At 30.4% G+C, this 15,932-nt stretch overlaps 1 protein-coding gene across 1 annotated transcript; it reads right to left on the bottom strand.

Moving 5' to 3' along the window:
* Positions 1 to 1,816: 1,816 nt before the first annotated feature.
* Positions 1,817 to 15,053, bottom strand: LOC119606842 (dynein intermediate chain CFAP94, axonemal). The gene is made up of 15 exons (XM_037960492.1): positions 15,048 to 15,053; positions 14,775 to 14,882; positions 12,378 to 12,466; positions 10,432 to 10,870; positions 10,208 to 10,365; positions 10,069 to 10,155; positions 9,813 to 10,012; positions 9,369 to 9,725; positions 9,152 to 9,308; positions 8,235 to 9,090; positions 7,064 to 7,626; positions 5,229 to 5,350; positions 3,437 to 3,512; positions 2,475 to 2,850; positions 1,817 to 2,056 (listed from the first exon to the last, which is right to left on the bottom strand). The coding sequence occupies exons 1-15, from the start codon at positions 15,051 to 15,053 to the stop codon at positions 1,817 to 1,819; spliced, it is 3,834 nt and encodes a 1,277-aa protein (XP_037816420.1).
* Between the last annotated feature and the right edge of the window lie 879 nt (positions 15,054 to 15,932).

Raw genomic sequence — 15,932 nt, 5'->3', positions numbered from 1 at the left:
TGCCGCATTTTTATACCCTACACCATTATACATAGTTAGGAGGGTATTGTGCATTTGTTGTGATGTTTGTAACATCCACAAATACCCAGCAAAAAAAGTGTGGAAAAATATGTAGAATTTTCATCACAACTAGTAACCCGAAGTGCTTCAAATTCAGGTGAAAAACCTATGAATTTTACATTAGCGTGTCATTGGAGGGATGTTGTTCATTTTTGACAACTTTGAACTACATCTAATCTTATCTTTAGAAGCTGTAAAAATCCGATATTTGTATGTCAAAAATAAACCACATTCTTTCAATGAAACGCTTATGTAAATTTCATCAAAATTTGAAGTACTTAGAATATGTTGTTTGTAGTGACTTTTCTACATCTCTTTTCTCATTTTTAACTGTGTTTTAATTTGTAAGTATATGTTTGGTTTATAAAAGCGAAAAGTATGCAATCGCATTTTTAGATGTGATTAAGATGTCGTTTGTAAAGTATGACATCAATTATTTTTTGCTGGGTAGTGTTTCGGAATTACTTTCGGAGTTGATTGATTTAACCATCTCTCTTCAATTTTGGCCAAGGATGAAATTTAGTTATTATGTGTCCATGTATTCACAGCAGCTAAATACGAGAAAAAAACAAAAAAAATATATATTTTTAAAAGGGCCTCAGTTCCCTTTTTTAGAGTAATTCTGGTCTGCAAAATGTCTCTTATATAGTGCATAATATGGGGCATATTAGTTCGAAAATAATCTAAAAAATTCTGAAATGGACCAAACCTAGTGCCAAATAATCCTTTAAATAATTTTATGTAGAAGTGAAAAATTACAACCATTTCGATATAAAGCGAAAATAATATGTTGAGAGACATTTTATTTTCCCACCCACTTAAAATCATTTTGTGGACGAAAAATACTCTAAAAAAATTTTACAATTACTTTTCCCTTAATCCTACATGAGATTCTTCTAACGTACATTTTTAGGTCTGCTAAAAATGTGATTTGCGATGAAATCCGCCATAAGTGAATTGTATATTCATACAAGGTTTAAATAACATATAACTCTGTGAAACTCTGTTAAGCTCAGTCTAAACTTCTAAAAAACGGTCCTTTATAATAACTAGTCCTCACATGTACCAAAAATAACTGACGTAGAGTATCATATTTTGTTTAGTACATCCTTTTTGTGCAGATCTTTAAAGTCTTGTCTCCTTCTTGTTGTTGAGGTATTTGCTGTTTTAATTAAACCAAGGCAAACGCATATTTTAACACCTGTCTCTGTTGTATATCTGCGTTTGTAGGTGTTATGCTGTAACTGTCAGTATAATACCATCAAAGGCTTTCCATTTTATCATCATTTTTATTTTTTTACTTATTTTTTTTATAAACTTTACTCATTCCATTCAAATCTCGTTTGCTTAAACACTTGACTAAAGACTCACTTAACCCTGTTTTAATTTTTAGAGACTCAATATAAAAATGTGAAATATTTAATTTTCCACTTCATTAGATTAAACATTTTTCCTTCATTTTCATTTGGTTTTGTGTGAGTTTTTTTTTTTTGTTCAATTCTCTTTTTTCGCTATATTGCCATTTGAATTTTCTGTAAATGTTTATATCTATAGAAAAGTTACAGTAAAATGTTGTGAAATTGGTCTGTTTTAAAAAAAGTTTAAATATAGTATATTAAATTTGTACACTCTATTTTTATTCGATATATACAAAATTCAAACAACAAAGTGTTGCCGTCATTAAATGTCCCATCCTAATCGTTTTCCCTGTATGTTTTGGTGTGCGTTTTTTGACGTTATATATTTCTATTTGTCTTTAGCAAAAACTTAAAGGTCTAATGGCCATTAAAATCGTTGCCACATTATCTCTCAACACAGGATTCATGTTGCGTTGCTTATCCAAACTGCTGGGCTGTGCATGAACTTGAGCCAGTTGATATAAATCGGCATAGTATTCCATGCCAGCAATGCCCTGCGAATTAAAACTGGCTGAAACTTCTGTACAGTCAATAATGGCCGTTTTTAAAGGGGTCACCAACAAAGTTGAATGATTTGGCTGAAAAAAACACAAAGATTTGCAAAGGAAATTTATTTTTAATTTTTTTAAAAATAGAATAAATAAAAAAGTATAATGTTGAAAATAGACTTTGACATTTAAAAAAAAAAAACGAACTAAATTTAGTAACATTGCCATTTTGATATTTAAAAGCATTCAATACGTCCACATATGTGGACAGAAAAATAGGTGATTAAATTTTTACCTCATTTATTGCTAGAAATCGCTAACATATCCACTGAAGAATTGAACAAAAGAGTACTTGTTTGCAAGTTTTATTACATTCAAATAAAATTAATGCATACTGAACACATTTTTCTGTCAATATGTGTACTTACATGCATATATTATCAGTAAATACGAATATTTAATCCTTTTAATTTTATAACAATTTTTACATCTGTTTACATTTACTTACCACCTTTTTGCCATCGACCAATTCCCTCAATAGCAGGACAGCGGTACGGCTGCCTGCCAAAAGATTCCATCGCGACCAACTGAAATTGTGTGACAATGCCAGTGTCGACATGCAGGCATACAAATGCATTTCCATCACATAATTCTTTTCGCAAGAACCCTCCGTATAGCAGAATGCATCCTCTTCGGGGAATATATCGACGGCTGACGAAATCAAAATCTGTTTAATGGCATCCAATGACAGAGTTTTGCCAATCATCTCATTGATGGCGGTCGTTGAGCCACCTTGGAAATTGTTTACACAAAAACCCTGTGATGTGATGGTTATGTCCAAACTGACTAGAGAGGCCGTAAAACTGAATAGAATGTTTTCGGGACTAAAAGAATAACGGCAGCAATGCATAATGGTTTGTGTAGATGAGATAGTTAATGTTGTAAATTTTGTTGTTGTTTTATTCCATTCGAAAAGAGAAATCAAAAAGATTAAAAACCACAAACAATTAAAAAGTTGTAAGTGAATGACTAAATTGAACGGATTGAAGTCAAAACAATAAATAATGTTGAGTATATTTTGTTGCATTTAGTATAAATTTTTGTTGAGGGGATTGTTTTAGAAAGTGTGAAATAAAATTTGTTGATTAAAAATCCCAGTTTATTTTTTAATTTATTAATTTGCTAAAATGCTTTACTAGATTAAAATTAATCTCATTTGGGTATTTGACTCTAGAGTAAATAAATAATTAATTTGATGTTTTGCAGAATAAGTTTTTCTTTACATTGTTACTAAATTATTACATTATTAAAGATTTTCCAAAAAAAATTTCATTCAAAACTTATTTATAAATCTATAGTAACTGGGAATAATTGAGTATCTCAAGTTATGTGCAAAAATATTTATGTCAACATATTTCTTAATTTCTTTTTATTTAATTGGAATAATCTTCTTAATACAAGAAAACTTACCACTTTAAATCGGGTTTTATTTCCCAGGTTTGATACGGCATATTACTGTATCGATTTAAAGCAAAACCAAAAATTCCTTTTGTAATCCAGTAAATTCCAGTGTATTGTAAAATTTTATAGTAAATGTTAGTTTATGTTCATGTTTGAAGGAAATAGATAAACAAATAAAAAAATATCGTTATTTTTCATAGATTGGCCTTGTTTATTTGTTTTAAAAAAACTAAATCTATTGAATTTATGTCAATATTACTAAAATATGAACGAAAAACAAATGATAAAAAATACAAAAAATTCTAACACAAACTCAATTTAGCGTATCTATTTTATTCGCCACATGGGTGTAGTTGAGGCTTACATGGGCGTATGTAAGTATAAGTACTTGTAAAATTTTATTAGGGTGCTTCTTATTATTATTTTTTGAACAAAAATATTAAGAAAAATAAGCAAAATGATTTTTTAACCTAAAGATGATGGCCGTTGAAATCAGATTTGATGTTGGTTTGCTAATAATTCCATGGGAAAACAAGTAGGAAAATATAGTCGGATTAGATGTTGGATTTTACCTTAATTGCGATGTATTTAAGCAATTTAGCAATGAAAAACTAAATTTCTAAAAGAGGCTTTATATGGGAGTTGGGGTCAAATATGGGCGGTCCTCAACAAAATGGGAAGAATAATGTAATTTTATACAAAGGTTAGTTATGCTGAATTTCATCGCGATACTAATGTTTTTAAGTAAATTTTTGGACGTTTAAGATATTTTTTAAATGGGGGTTTGTATGAGGGCTATGGTCAAACGACGGCCGATCATTAGTTGTGCCAATTTTTGGTGAGATAGTTGTATATTTAACATAGTTATCGAAAAGGTCAGCTTGTATGGGGGCTAGGTGAAATAATGGACCGATTTCAATAGTCATTGTCCTGGTGCCGAAAAACTCTTATGGTCCAAATTTTTTCCAAATATCTTGAAAATTGTGGCTTGTAGCTTGCGCACAAGGTTTACATGGAGAGCCAGCCAGCCAGCCAACCGGACAGACGGACGGACATGTCTTAATCGACCCTGAAAGTGATTCTGAGTCGATCATTATACTTTAAGGTGTGGTGTAGGATATAATTATTATCCTGGAATTTCGAGGATATTCTGTAGTAAGTACCCGTTACAGTTTGAATGTATTTTGATCCAATGTATTTCGGTGGCACTTAGTGTAGTTGGCTCCATAGGTTAGTTGTTATTCTACTCTATCGGTACAGTGTTCTTGGGCATGATTTGCACCACAGATGGGCAAAGGTCCGCTCAACGGGCCCGCTAGTGGCCAAGGTGTATTTCTTCGATCTGATGAAACTACATCCTCTTTTGAAACTAACGTAACAGATTTTTCTTATTTCGGACCAACAGATAATATTTATTAGAGGCATTTTCAAAATATTAATATATTCGTCTTACATTTTTTCTGACAATGCACTCGTAATTGTCATGAAAAACTATATTGAAGTGAATGTATTTGCATTTTTTCTGATTTTTTTGTAATGTTCAATTTTTCGAAATTTGTTTCAAAATATTTTCAAATACGTTTTTCTAATGATATCTGTTTAAAATAATTTATATAACATCACAATCGCACTCCAGAAATTATTGTTTAGAATGTCCCAAATCTTGGATCATTAAAAGCGCTTAAGTTAAAGAAGACCATTTTTATTTGATCTCCGATTAGGAGTTACATTTGTATTTAGTTAGTCCAAATTTTATGTATGAATAAACCAAAAAATGAATAAAAAAAAATAAAAAACTTACCCATACGTCCTGTACGAAATTGTATTGACAGTTTATCTTCATTGAATTTTGTATCATGTACATCACGTGTGCTCCATTTACCCTGAGTAAACGTGGATTCATTTAATAGTTTCGTTTTTTTACTGAAAATAAATAAATTGTATTTGTTCTAAACTGAGATTATTAAAGTAAATATTATAAAAAAGTTAAATTTACCTTCATGATATAGTAAAAAAATTGTCAGTTACTTTATACTATCTAAACTAAGTAAACAACAATTTGAAATATCTTCTAAAGGCTTCTAAAAGGTGTTTTTGTAAGCATTGAGTTCCTATTGGAAATCAGGGGTTTTAATGTTTCACTCTTAAGTTTGATTTTCTTTAAAAGATCCGTTTTAATATTTCTAAATCAATCTAAGTCTTTCATTTTATAGAACATACAAATTTTTATTTAAATAATAAATATTTGATTATTTTTATTTTCATTCCTTGGAAATGTTTTTTTTTTTGCAAATAATTCAATCTAATTTCAAACGCTACTTGTCTCTAACATAAGCAAGTAAAAATTTGAAGGCATTGAATGTATGAAAATGAAAGATAAAATAAAAAGAAATGAACTCTTATCGTTTTTTAAGTCTCTCTGATGACATTTATGTAATTAAATCAAATCAAAGCATTGTAAAAATTGTGAAATAAAAAAACACGAAAAAATGAAACTCAATTGACATCAATTGTAAAGTGTTTGGTAACGACACAAAAAAAAGAAATAGGAAAAATAAAATGAAACGGAAAAATAATACTCGTAATGCTAAAAGTAAACACAAATAGACTAGAGAAGGAAAGAACATTTAAAAATGTTGCAAATATCTGTATTTTGCTTGCCACACACAGACGCAAATACCCGCAAATAGATACCAATACAAATACATCCATGCTACTACTTATTTGCATGTATAGACAGTGATGAGATTTAAATGTAACAACCTCGACAAAGTAAAGATTGTAAGTGGAATTAGTTGTTGGTGTTGTCGTCGTTGTTGTTATTCAAATAATTGTCGTTGTAGTGTTGGTAACATTCACTTTGTTAACAAATACTACGACAATAACGGCATCAAGTTTCTCGTCATCATCTGCAGCAACAATAACTACGAGAAGGTAACACCTTCGCAGTTGAAGCGACAAAAAACAACAAAATTAATATAAAGATATACGAAATTATCGGTAAAAGTCGACCTAGAAATACCATTTCAATTACCGAGTAAAATACGAATGAAAGCGTTTCTTAAATACGTTATTTAAAATTAATAAGTGGCCCGTCATTGAAAGCTCAATTGAAAAAATTGTGTTTAAAACAAACCGAAAAAAACTGTTTCAAATATGTGATTTAAATTAGTCATCATATCTGGACTACCAAAGACCCTATCAAGTCTTTGGTAGTGTAGATTAAAAGAAAATCTATACAGGCAGTTGTCGGAGTTTATCAAAAAAAGTCCACGCTTAAGTTTGAAAATTGAGTGACATAACAAATATATTTATACATTAATTTCTATGTAAGATGTATATACATACATATGTATGTATAAAATTGTTTAATAAGTGTGTGCGGACAAGTAGCACTTACTTAAAGAGAAATGTTTACTTGAAAATCAACATCATTGACTGCACTGACAGACCATAATCTGTTTGAGTGAATGGCTGGTAGTGGACTATCTATCTGTTTGTCTCTCGGATTGTCTGTCTGATTGTCTCACTGCTTTATTTGGTTTGTTAACGTTGCACAATTATCCGTAAACACCATGCTGTAGTATCAAACACCTACTGACAGAGAGAAAACACACATTAAGAATTGTCACTTACCCATCACCGGTGCTGCTTGTATCGCTATGGCTATGTTTGTTTAAGAAATCATGTATACCAGCCTCCTTACCCGACGGTGTGGTAGCGGCAACAGCAGTGACACCACTAGTACCACCACTAGCTTCACTACGATACGATGTTGATGCTGCCTCGTTGTCTAGGTTTTCATTTAAGAAGTATTCGTCGTAGTCATCATCATCGTATTCCTCTTCATCTGTACTTGTCTCATCATCATCTTCAGCATTATCTTCTTCCTCCTCTTCGTCTCCCTCCCGTGATGTCTCTGCATCACGTACAAAGGATATACCCGAATAATAGCCAAATGCTGCGGGTTGTTGCATTACATCCGTCAATGTTGATACTGCTGCTGCTGTTGTTGTTTTTTTTTCACCTTCATCTCCTGCTGCTTCTGTTCCGGCTGCTCCAGCATCACAAGTAACGTCTTTTCCATTCAATGTTGATACCGCCGTTGTGTTGTTTTTGCCCATTAGAATTTCTGATATCTGCTGTAACAGCTCCTCCTGCTGCACTGGTGTTTGTAAGTCACACAAACGATCCAAGTCCTTTTTAAGTTGGTACAAGAACAAATACATTTAAGTTTGAGTTTGAATTTTGTGAGAATTATTTTTTATCGTTTTCATGATTGCGTTGATTTAAATTGTTTGATATCATGGTGTGAGTTGTGGGTGTTGTTCATATGGTATAATGGGTGGGTGTACATTTTTTGAATATGTATTGTAAAAAAATGTATTTTAGTTGTTGTATGTAAAGCGATATTTCAAACATGTGAATGTAGAATGAGCGTAATAAAAATAAGAAATATGTAGTGCAAAAGATTTTTATATTCCTTGATATAAATATTCAAGCAATATAATATTTATTTGTATATTCTATTTGTAGTAGAGAATATGCCAGACTCAAAAATATAGAAATCAATATAAAATAAAACAGTTGTGAAACAACACCCAGTTTTCTTTTAAATGACATTAGAGTTTCCTTTAAGACATTTTTGAAATACTTTGACGTTTTTAACAAATTAGAGTTTCAAAATCAGCACTGCTTTTGTAGTGTTGAAGGTTGAATTTGTAATTTAAATAGAAGACCACCCACAAAAGAAGTTCTCTTGTTTTAAAGAGCAGATCTTAGTATATTCTATTAATTTAAAACTCACCTCTATTAATTGTGAAAACATGTATGTCCTAGGAACTTCCTTTTTGTCACTCATTTCAGAGGAACATCTTGATACACTATCATAACTCAAGACACTTTTAGAACTTTTTACGCTTACAAGACTTCCTTTACTCTCATCTCGACTAAAAGGTTTGAAACTCTCCACATTGTCTTGGGCATCATCGCTGTTTCTTTTCTTCAAATCTAATTTAAACTCTTGTTGTTCGTTTACCTTATCGAGGGGTTTTATTTTCAATAGTTTTTCAAACTGTACGCATGGAAAGAATTCTTTGGGCTCATCGAAATCCAAGAAATCTTCAGTTATGCGTGTTTTATGTAAATCTTGCCCAACTTTTAATTGTGCTGGTTCTTGTGTCTCTGGGGAGTTGATTGCTGTTTTAGGCCGTGCTAAAAACAATACTTTTGTTTTCTTTTGTTTCTTATTGCCTTTCTTTCGTTTATTTTGTTGTAGTTGTTTCATGCGACTACCATCTATACGTACAGAGAATCCCTGTGGTAAACGTGGCACTATAAAGTCCTTAAGTAGAGTGTAAATGTCGATTTCATTTGGCATTTGAAACATGTCAAAATCATGAACTTCTCGTACAGGTAAATTGCTGCCGGAAGATTTTTGTGAACTTTTCTTGCGTAATTTGGAAGCTGGAAAACGCGGTGAAAGACTTTTCAAAGGACTGAGATTAGTAGTGGTAGACAAGGGAGTAGCATCTGTCGTATTGCCACTGTTGGAGTTAATGGGTTGCTTAACACCTTCTGTCAAATCAGATTCTAAAGTTTCGATTTGCGTTTCCCAACGGCAGGCTATGGGTGGTTCAAACCAAATAACGCTATCTGGTAGTCTTAACGAAATAAATCAATATAATAAAGTTAAGAAGTTTCTTCATTAAAGTTTAAACTTACTGTACAGTCACTAAAGCTAATTTGTCTAAGGCAGCCTCTACCATGCGCATTTCAGCTTCGATTTCTTCGGGTAAACGTCTGACTCCAGGCTGTGGTGGTGGCGGTGGTTTAAAGGTCTGATAGTAGTTTTTATGCAACAATTTGTTGGGAGCAAAAACTAAATTTGACCCGATTAATGTCAATGGGATTTGTGGATTTAAAACTACACCGAACTTACTTGTTCTTATAAATGATCTAGCGTTCAGCTGCTTATCCTGTTGTGGTGTCTCCAAATAATCTGTGCAATAGACTCCACCAATTATGCGATATTTTCTTAAATTAACATCAGTATCCGTCAAACCAAACCCCTCTGGGCCAATGGCTCTTCTCCTTAATTTATTCAATTCATCCTCATACTCCAAATACAATTTATCCACATCTAGGCTTTTCTCACGGGCTTGTTGTGAAGTCAAATCACGTTCGTGTTCAAATTGTTCCAATTCTGTTAATGGAACTTCCTTAGAACATTCATCCAACATGTTTTGTAAAATCTCCTTCCGTTTGCGCCATTCCTTTTTGGTTTGTGTTAGCATGTCTAAACATAAATATAAATAGAAAAATAAACAAAAATGCCTGGGCAATGAACGGAGGAAAAATATGAGGAAGAATTAATATAAATTACTGATGTAATCTGGTCGTGGCTTTTTGAGTTTGAAACTGGGACAATAGTCACTGAAATGATCATAATTTAACCATAAACCCCTCAAAGCAGAACTATACAGGCTGACCGTTGGTGGCAAAGAGATTTGCATTTCAATTAAGGGAAAATCAATTTCGTTATGAAGATTTTGCTCTCCAATACGTGGTTTTGCACACAAAGAGCTGTAATTAGTCAAAATGTTTACAAATATCACCAAAAAAATATTTTGTATTCTTACATTTGTGCGTCTTTGGAAAAAGTCCAAATAAAACTTTTGAAAACTTCAGATTCATAAATGTGCTTCGAAACGCCAGGACGATCAATTCTAAAAGAAATTAAGATTGAAAGTGAATTCCTTGACTTGAAAAGCTACTTACTCCATGTCTCTTTCTATATGGGACATTATTTTATGGGTAAAATCATCCAAATAATCTTTAAGTAAAACTCTTATTTCCGTTTTCAGTTTACTTAAATCGCTTAAAGTGTGAGCGGGTTTCTGTTTGTCTCCCAAAACTTCTTCCAGTTCTAAAAGAATCTGAAATTACACATATGCTAAATTTAAGACCTTTATATACCTTATGTTTATTCTTTCTTTACATACCCCCAATATTTCCTTAACCCTTTGGGCATACACATCTCCCAAATTCCCCTGTTGCTTGCGCAGCGTAGCTTTAGTTAAATCCGGTATATTTATATCCTGTGTAAGTAGAGTTCTTTCGTTAGTTTTCAATAACCAATTGCGTGTTTCCCGATTCCTGCGTTCGATATCAATTTGCCATTGATGTATGTATTTGCGCAAATCACTGGGACTGTTGGAATTAGGCAGACCATTACAACGCATAAATTTTTCCCAATCATTTTGATTTTTAGCTGCCATTTTGATGGCGTCAGTACTATCTCGTATTTGATGAAAAAATGACATACTATTTTTCAATTGTGCCCGTCTTTGTTTATTTTCCTGAATCTCAAGCTGTAGACGTCGTTTAGCTTGTTCTCGTTCCACCTTACGCCGTTGGCGAGCTTCTTCGAGTTTTTTAAGTCTGTAATTAAGCGATGATAAAGAAATTTAGATAAGTTCAAATTAATTAGGGAAAACTCAACATCTTTTAGAAAATTTACATAGCACTATTATTTTCATCCATAAGGTTAACTCTTAAATTTGTTACATATGTATATGGATGAAAATAATAGTGCTAGGTAAATTTTCTAAAAGATGTTTAGTTTTCCCTAATTAATTTGTCACTTAAAAAACATTAGGTAGGCATGTTATATATCAATGGAAAGGTAATTTTGTCTATTTTTCAAAACTGTATATAATTTTTGAAAATTAAAAAATTCGCGGAATACTTTTTTAAAAAAAAAAATAAAAAATGTTTTTTATTCAGTTTTTGCGAAGATACAAATTTTTCAAATTGCAATAAAAATTTTATTTATGAATATTTTTTGATGAAATTTTACAGTTAGGTAGATTTTTTTACTCAAAATCCAAAATTAAATAAAAATTTCGAATTTTCTTATTAGAAATCCCGGAATTCTCAAAAAAGTTTTAAAAAATCCCAAAAATGGGATTTTTTGGTTTTTTGCCTATTATATCCATACCAGGGGCAGGGTTATCGAAACCCGTTACAAAATGATTAAGAACATATTGGGTCATATAAAACAGGTCACTATAATTTGATATCGACTATGCGATTTGAGAATTTTTGCTCAAAATTGAATTTTCCTTAAAAAATTGGGTTTTTTTGGATGGACCTGGTCCCCTCGGTATCAAAAATTTTTAGGTTTTGTTTCATTTATCGTACTTTATGTAAAGTCAGCTTTCCAAAAAGTATAAATTCTATATACATCTTCTTAGAAACTTTTTAGATAACTTAAAAAGAAAAAGATACTTTTTTCCCAAAAAAAAATGACAAAAAATCGCCTTTTTTTTATTTTTTAAATTAAAATGCCTATAACTTTGGACTCAGTCATGATTTTACATAATTCTTTCACTGCTTGATATATAAACTTGTTGTTAAGCGAATAGAAAAAAATGGCGAAAATCGGGAATATTTGGACCCGCTATTATCAAAAAACTAAAGTAAGGACGGTAAAAATTTTAAAATTTTAATTTTCAAATGCGAATATCTCCTAAACTATAAGAGATAATTTACTGCTTACAACATTTTTTATAGTGCTCGATGAGGAGATTCTATATACGAAATTTTTTTTAAATCGGAACTCAAATGAAGAAATAGGATCGTTTTAAAAATTTAACATAGCCGAGGTGTCCTAATTTGAGGACCCCCCGCCGGGCCCCTGGTTGGCCTATAAGGTCCAAATTCAAAACCTAAACTCGAGAACACCTCCTCTTTGTGCATACCAAATTTCATTAAAATCGGATTAACCGTTTAGAAGTTACCGAATTATTTCCCTCTTTTTTTTTCCTATACCACTGTGCCATGTCTATATAATACTATAAATACATCCATATATAGTATCATAAGTCGGCAATGTCCAACTATATTTTCTTAGTTCTTTAAATACTAATTACTTTTTCTGTCTTACTTTTCTCGCTCCATCTCAAGACGTAACATTTCCGCTTGTTCAGCCTCCAAACGAGCCTTTTCCTTCTTTGACAATTTCTTTTTAGGCGGCTGTGGAAAATAAACATTTTTCTTGAATACAACAAATATTTAAAAGATATTTCTATTGTTTATTTTACCATTTTCCGTTGTTCTCGATTTGCTTCTTAAGATTAATTTAAAATTTTTCAACCTAAAACAATTCGTTGAATGTTTCAAATATTGATCCAACTTTTGAACTCACATAATGTTTAGTGTTAAATGTTCTGCTAGAGTGTTTGATGGTGGGTAGTAGTGCTGTCGGTTATTATGACAACAATAAGGATGAGTAACCATATTATTTTACCTAAAAAAGTTTATGTGTTTGTTTGTACTTTATTTGCCTTATTTTATTTATTAGATACTTTTGTTGTTCAAGAAATAGAGTGTATGTACTATAGTATGTATGTTTGTTTGTTTATGTGTTTGGGCCATAACCAAGCAACAGCTTAATAAAAGAAGAAAATGTGTTTTTTTAAGTGCGGGAGTTTAAGTGGTTTTAAGTATCTTCAGGATATTGTACAGTGTGTAGGAAAATATGTGCACAGTAATTGTAAAATACTTTAGTAATTTAATTCAGTTGTCGCAAACAACTATTATATTTATGATTACAGCAAAAAATAATTATTTTTTTTGTTATTATAATTTTAGAGCAACATAAAGCATTCGAAATATCATTAATTTTCGTTTAATTATTTTATGATTACAGTAACCACTTTCAATCATATTTTGCTTTGAGCTATACTATGTAACACTGCAATTCGCAACACTGTTTATTAAAATTAAGTGTGAAAATACTTTTGAACTATTGTGTATGTCCTGCAAATAATAGTATTTTTAATGTTTCCTAAGAAACCATTAAATTTGGTTTAAGTGCCAGTTTCTGGTAACAATTCATGTTGAACTTTGACTGACTGTTTCTCTGATTTGAAGACGAATGATTATATATATATATTTTTAGTTTTAGTAAATAGGTATTTTCTATTATAACATTTTGTAATTCTTTCTTTTGTTTTATTTATTTGTTCTTTACAAAATTGTTGTTTAATTTTCCAAGGTTGTTAATTTCCTCTAAGGGATTTGCGCTGTAAATATTATTGTTGCTGTTTTATGTCTTCCCCTCTGTAACTTGTATTTCCTGTATTTAAATTTTCATTTTCTCTGCTTTTTTGTTTCGTTTCGTATCCTGGGGAAATCCCGTGCAAAGCCTTTTTTAAGACGCCTCTAATCTTTGTTCAAATATTTTGTTTCACATTTTTATTTTTTGGAATTTTCATTAGCAAGATTTTAAATAATTTCCTTGTTTGCTTTATGATTAATTAAATATTTAAAAATGTTAATGCAAAAGAATTTATGAATTTTGTGTTTGGGTTCTTCGAAGGGTGAAATTGTTTTGAATTTTTTTTACAACATTTTCTTTTTTGTTACGGCACAACGTTTTCCTTATGTCGCTTATATTTTTATTTCTGGTATATTTTTTTCTCTGTCGTGTTGTTTGTTTTGCTTTGAGGTTAATTTAAGTTAAGACAATGACATTTTTAAAGGATTTTCTTTTTTGGTTTAACTAGAGCGGAGTGGTTAGGTTTTTTGTTGCTTATGTTAAATTTTAGTTAAATGCCTTAATAATTAATAAATAAATCCTCAAATAGTATTAATATGGCAACACTGGACTTATTAAACAATTAAAGCTAAATTTGAATCTTGAGTGAATTGCTATATATTTATTTTTAGCTCTCATACATATAATTTTCAAGCATTTGTTTTTACTATGACTATTTTTAAAATTTATTTTTCCAGTCTTTTAATTTAAACATTACTCTTTGTTCGGATAAAGACTAAAAGTTAAAGTTTGTAGGAAAATTATTTAGTCAAGTATGTATTAAATTGTAAATGAAACAGATTAAAATTATACACATGAATGTACAATTTTGTGTGCATTATTTTAAAGTAATGAATATAAAACAATTAGATTTAAAAAAAATTAAAATTTTTATGTCTAGAAATAGTATATGTTGTTTTATTTTTTCAAACTTCATTATTTTATATTATATGTAATACGTTTTTTTTTTTTAATTTATGATGTAGAATAGCATTTTTAAAAATTTGTTTATATACAATGACCGTGACATTGATTATTATTATTTTTTTTTTCAATCTATAAGTGCTTATTTAAAAGAAATGAAACATTTTATCCATTATTCCACTTTGTTAAAGTAGAATCATGAATATTCGTTTATAATAACCGTAATTTGTATATTTTCATTTTAGTTTCCATGTTTTTTTTATTAGTTAAATTATAACTAGAAGGTTTTTTCTTTTATTTTACTCATAAAATTATTACCATTTTTTTCTTATTGCTGCCATAGAAAATAAGAATTGCCTTGAGTGCTGCTGAGTGTTGATAGTGGTGGTGCAAACCAAGACAAACACTTGAGGCAAATAAATTATACTACAATACACGAATAAATATACAATACAATACAATAATATACATACGCAACAACCGGGTGGTAAACATTACACGACTTTAATCTTGCAGGCCTTATCAAACACTACTTAGAACTAGTTTTAAATCAAGAGCTTTCGCTTCTCTAACCAGCCAGTTATCCATTACCTTCATGAAGTTTGTTTTAAGCAAAAACTGACTAGAATCGAATCGGAAATAAAGCCCAAGAGGCTTTAAATAAAGGCCCGTTTAAGGCCTTTAATTTTTTGCCACTTGGCAGTAGCTGTTGCATTGTACATGCATTTTTAAGTATAAAATGTATTTTTTTTTAGATTTATGTTTTGTATTCATATTTGCAACAATCATCGTAGCTACTCAAGTGCTAAGAAAATATAAAAAGGAAAAATATGAAAACTACTACATACTTTTCATATATTCGAAAGCGAAATAAGAAAAATATTTATGTACTGCAAATACACTTACTACTTATGTACTACTACTACTACTACTTAGTGTTTCAATAATTTTTTATTATTTCATTTAGTTAGTATTCGCTAAGCTCCCTTATGTCTAAGAGTGTACTAGGGTGATCGATATTATTTTTCAATCGATTAAAAAAACCCGGTTTTGTTCATTTTTAATAGCATTACTTTAGAAACGTTGAGTTTTTGAATGTTGATCTTTTGAAAGAATTTAAATTTGTTTTAACATGGTGTTAATTTCACATTTTGTTCGTTTAAACATTTCTTTAGAAGTCTACTTACAATTAATATTAAAAACAAGAGCTCAGTTTTAGGTAATTATTTTTGTACCGATAATTGTGTCTTTCTGCTTAAAAATAACTACCTAACTAACTAACTAACTAACTAACTAACTAACTACTAACTAACTAACTAACTAACTAACTAACTAACTAACTAACTAACTAACTAACTAACTAACTAACTAACTAACTAACTAACTAACTAACTAACTAACTAACTAACTAACTAACTAACTAACTAACTAACTAACTAACTAACTAACTAACTAACTAACTAACTAACTAACTAA

This window comes from Lucilia sericata, unplaced genomic scaffold, assembly GCF_015586225.1.
Source record: "Lucilia sericata isolate MDLA Ls3-8-SP2 unplaced genomic scaffold, ASM1558622v1 Contig000018F_arrow, whole genome shotgun sequence".
Classification (NCBI taxonomy): Eukaryota; Metazoa; Arthropoda; class Insecta; order Diptera; family Calliphoridae; genus Lucilia; species Lucilia sericata.
The sequence above is the reverse complement of the archived record's forward strand: the minus strand, read 5'-3'. Positions and strand labels throughout refer to the sequence as shown.

Excerpts from the sequence above, each read along its gene's own strand:
- LOC119606842 (XM_037960492.1), bottom strand. Across the intron at positions 12,467-14,774 it reads GCAGCAATAAGAAAAAAATG|CCGCCTAAAAAGAAATTGTC; the intron begins GTAATAATTTTA and ends TATTTTCCACAG. Across the intron at positions 10,156-10,207 it reads CATATAGAAAGAGACATGGA|AATTGATCGTCCTGGCGTTT; the intron begins GTAAGTAGCTTT and ends AATTTCTTTTAG.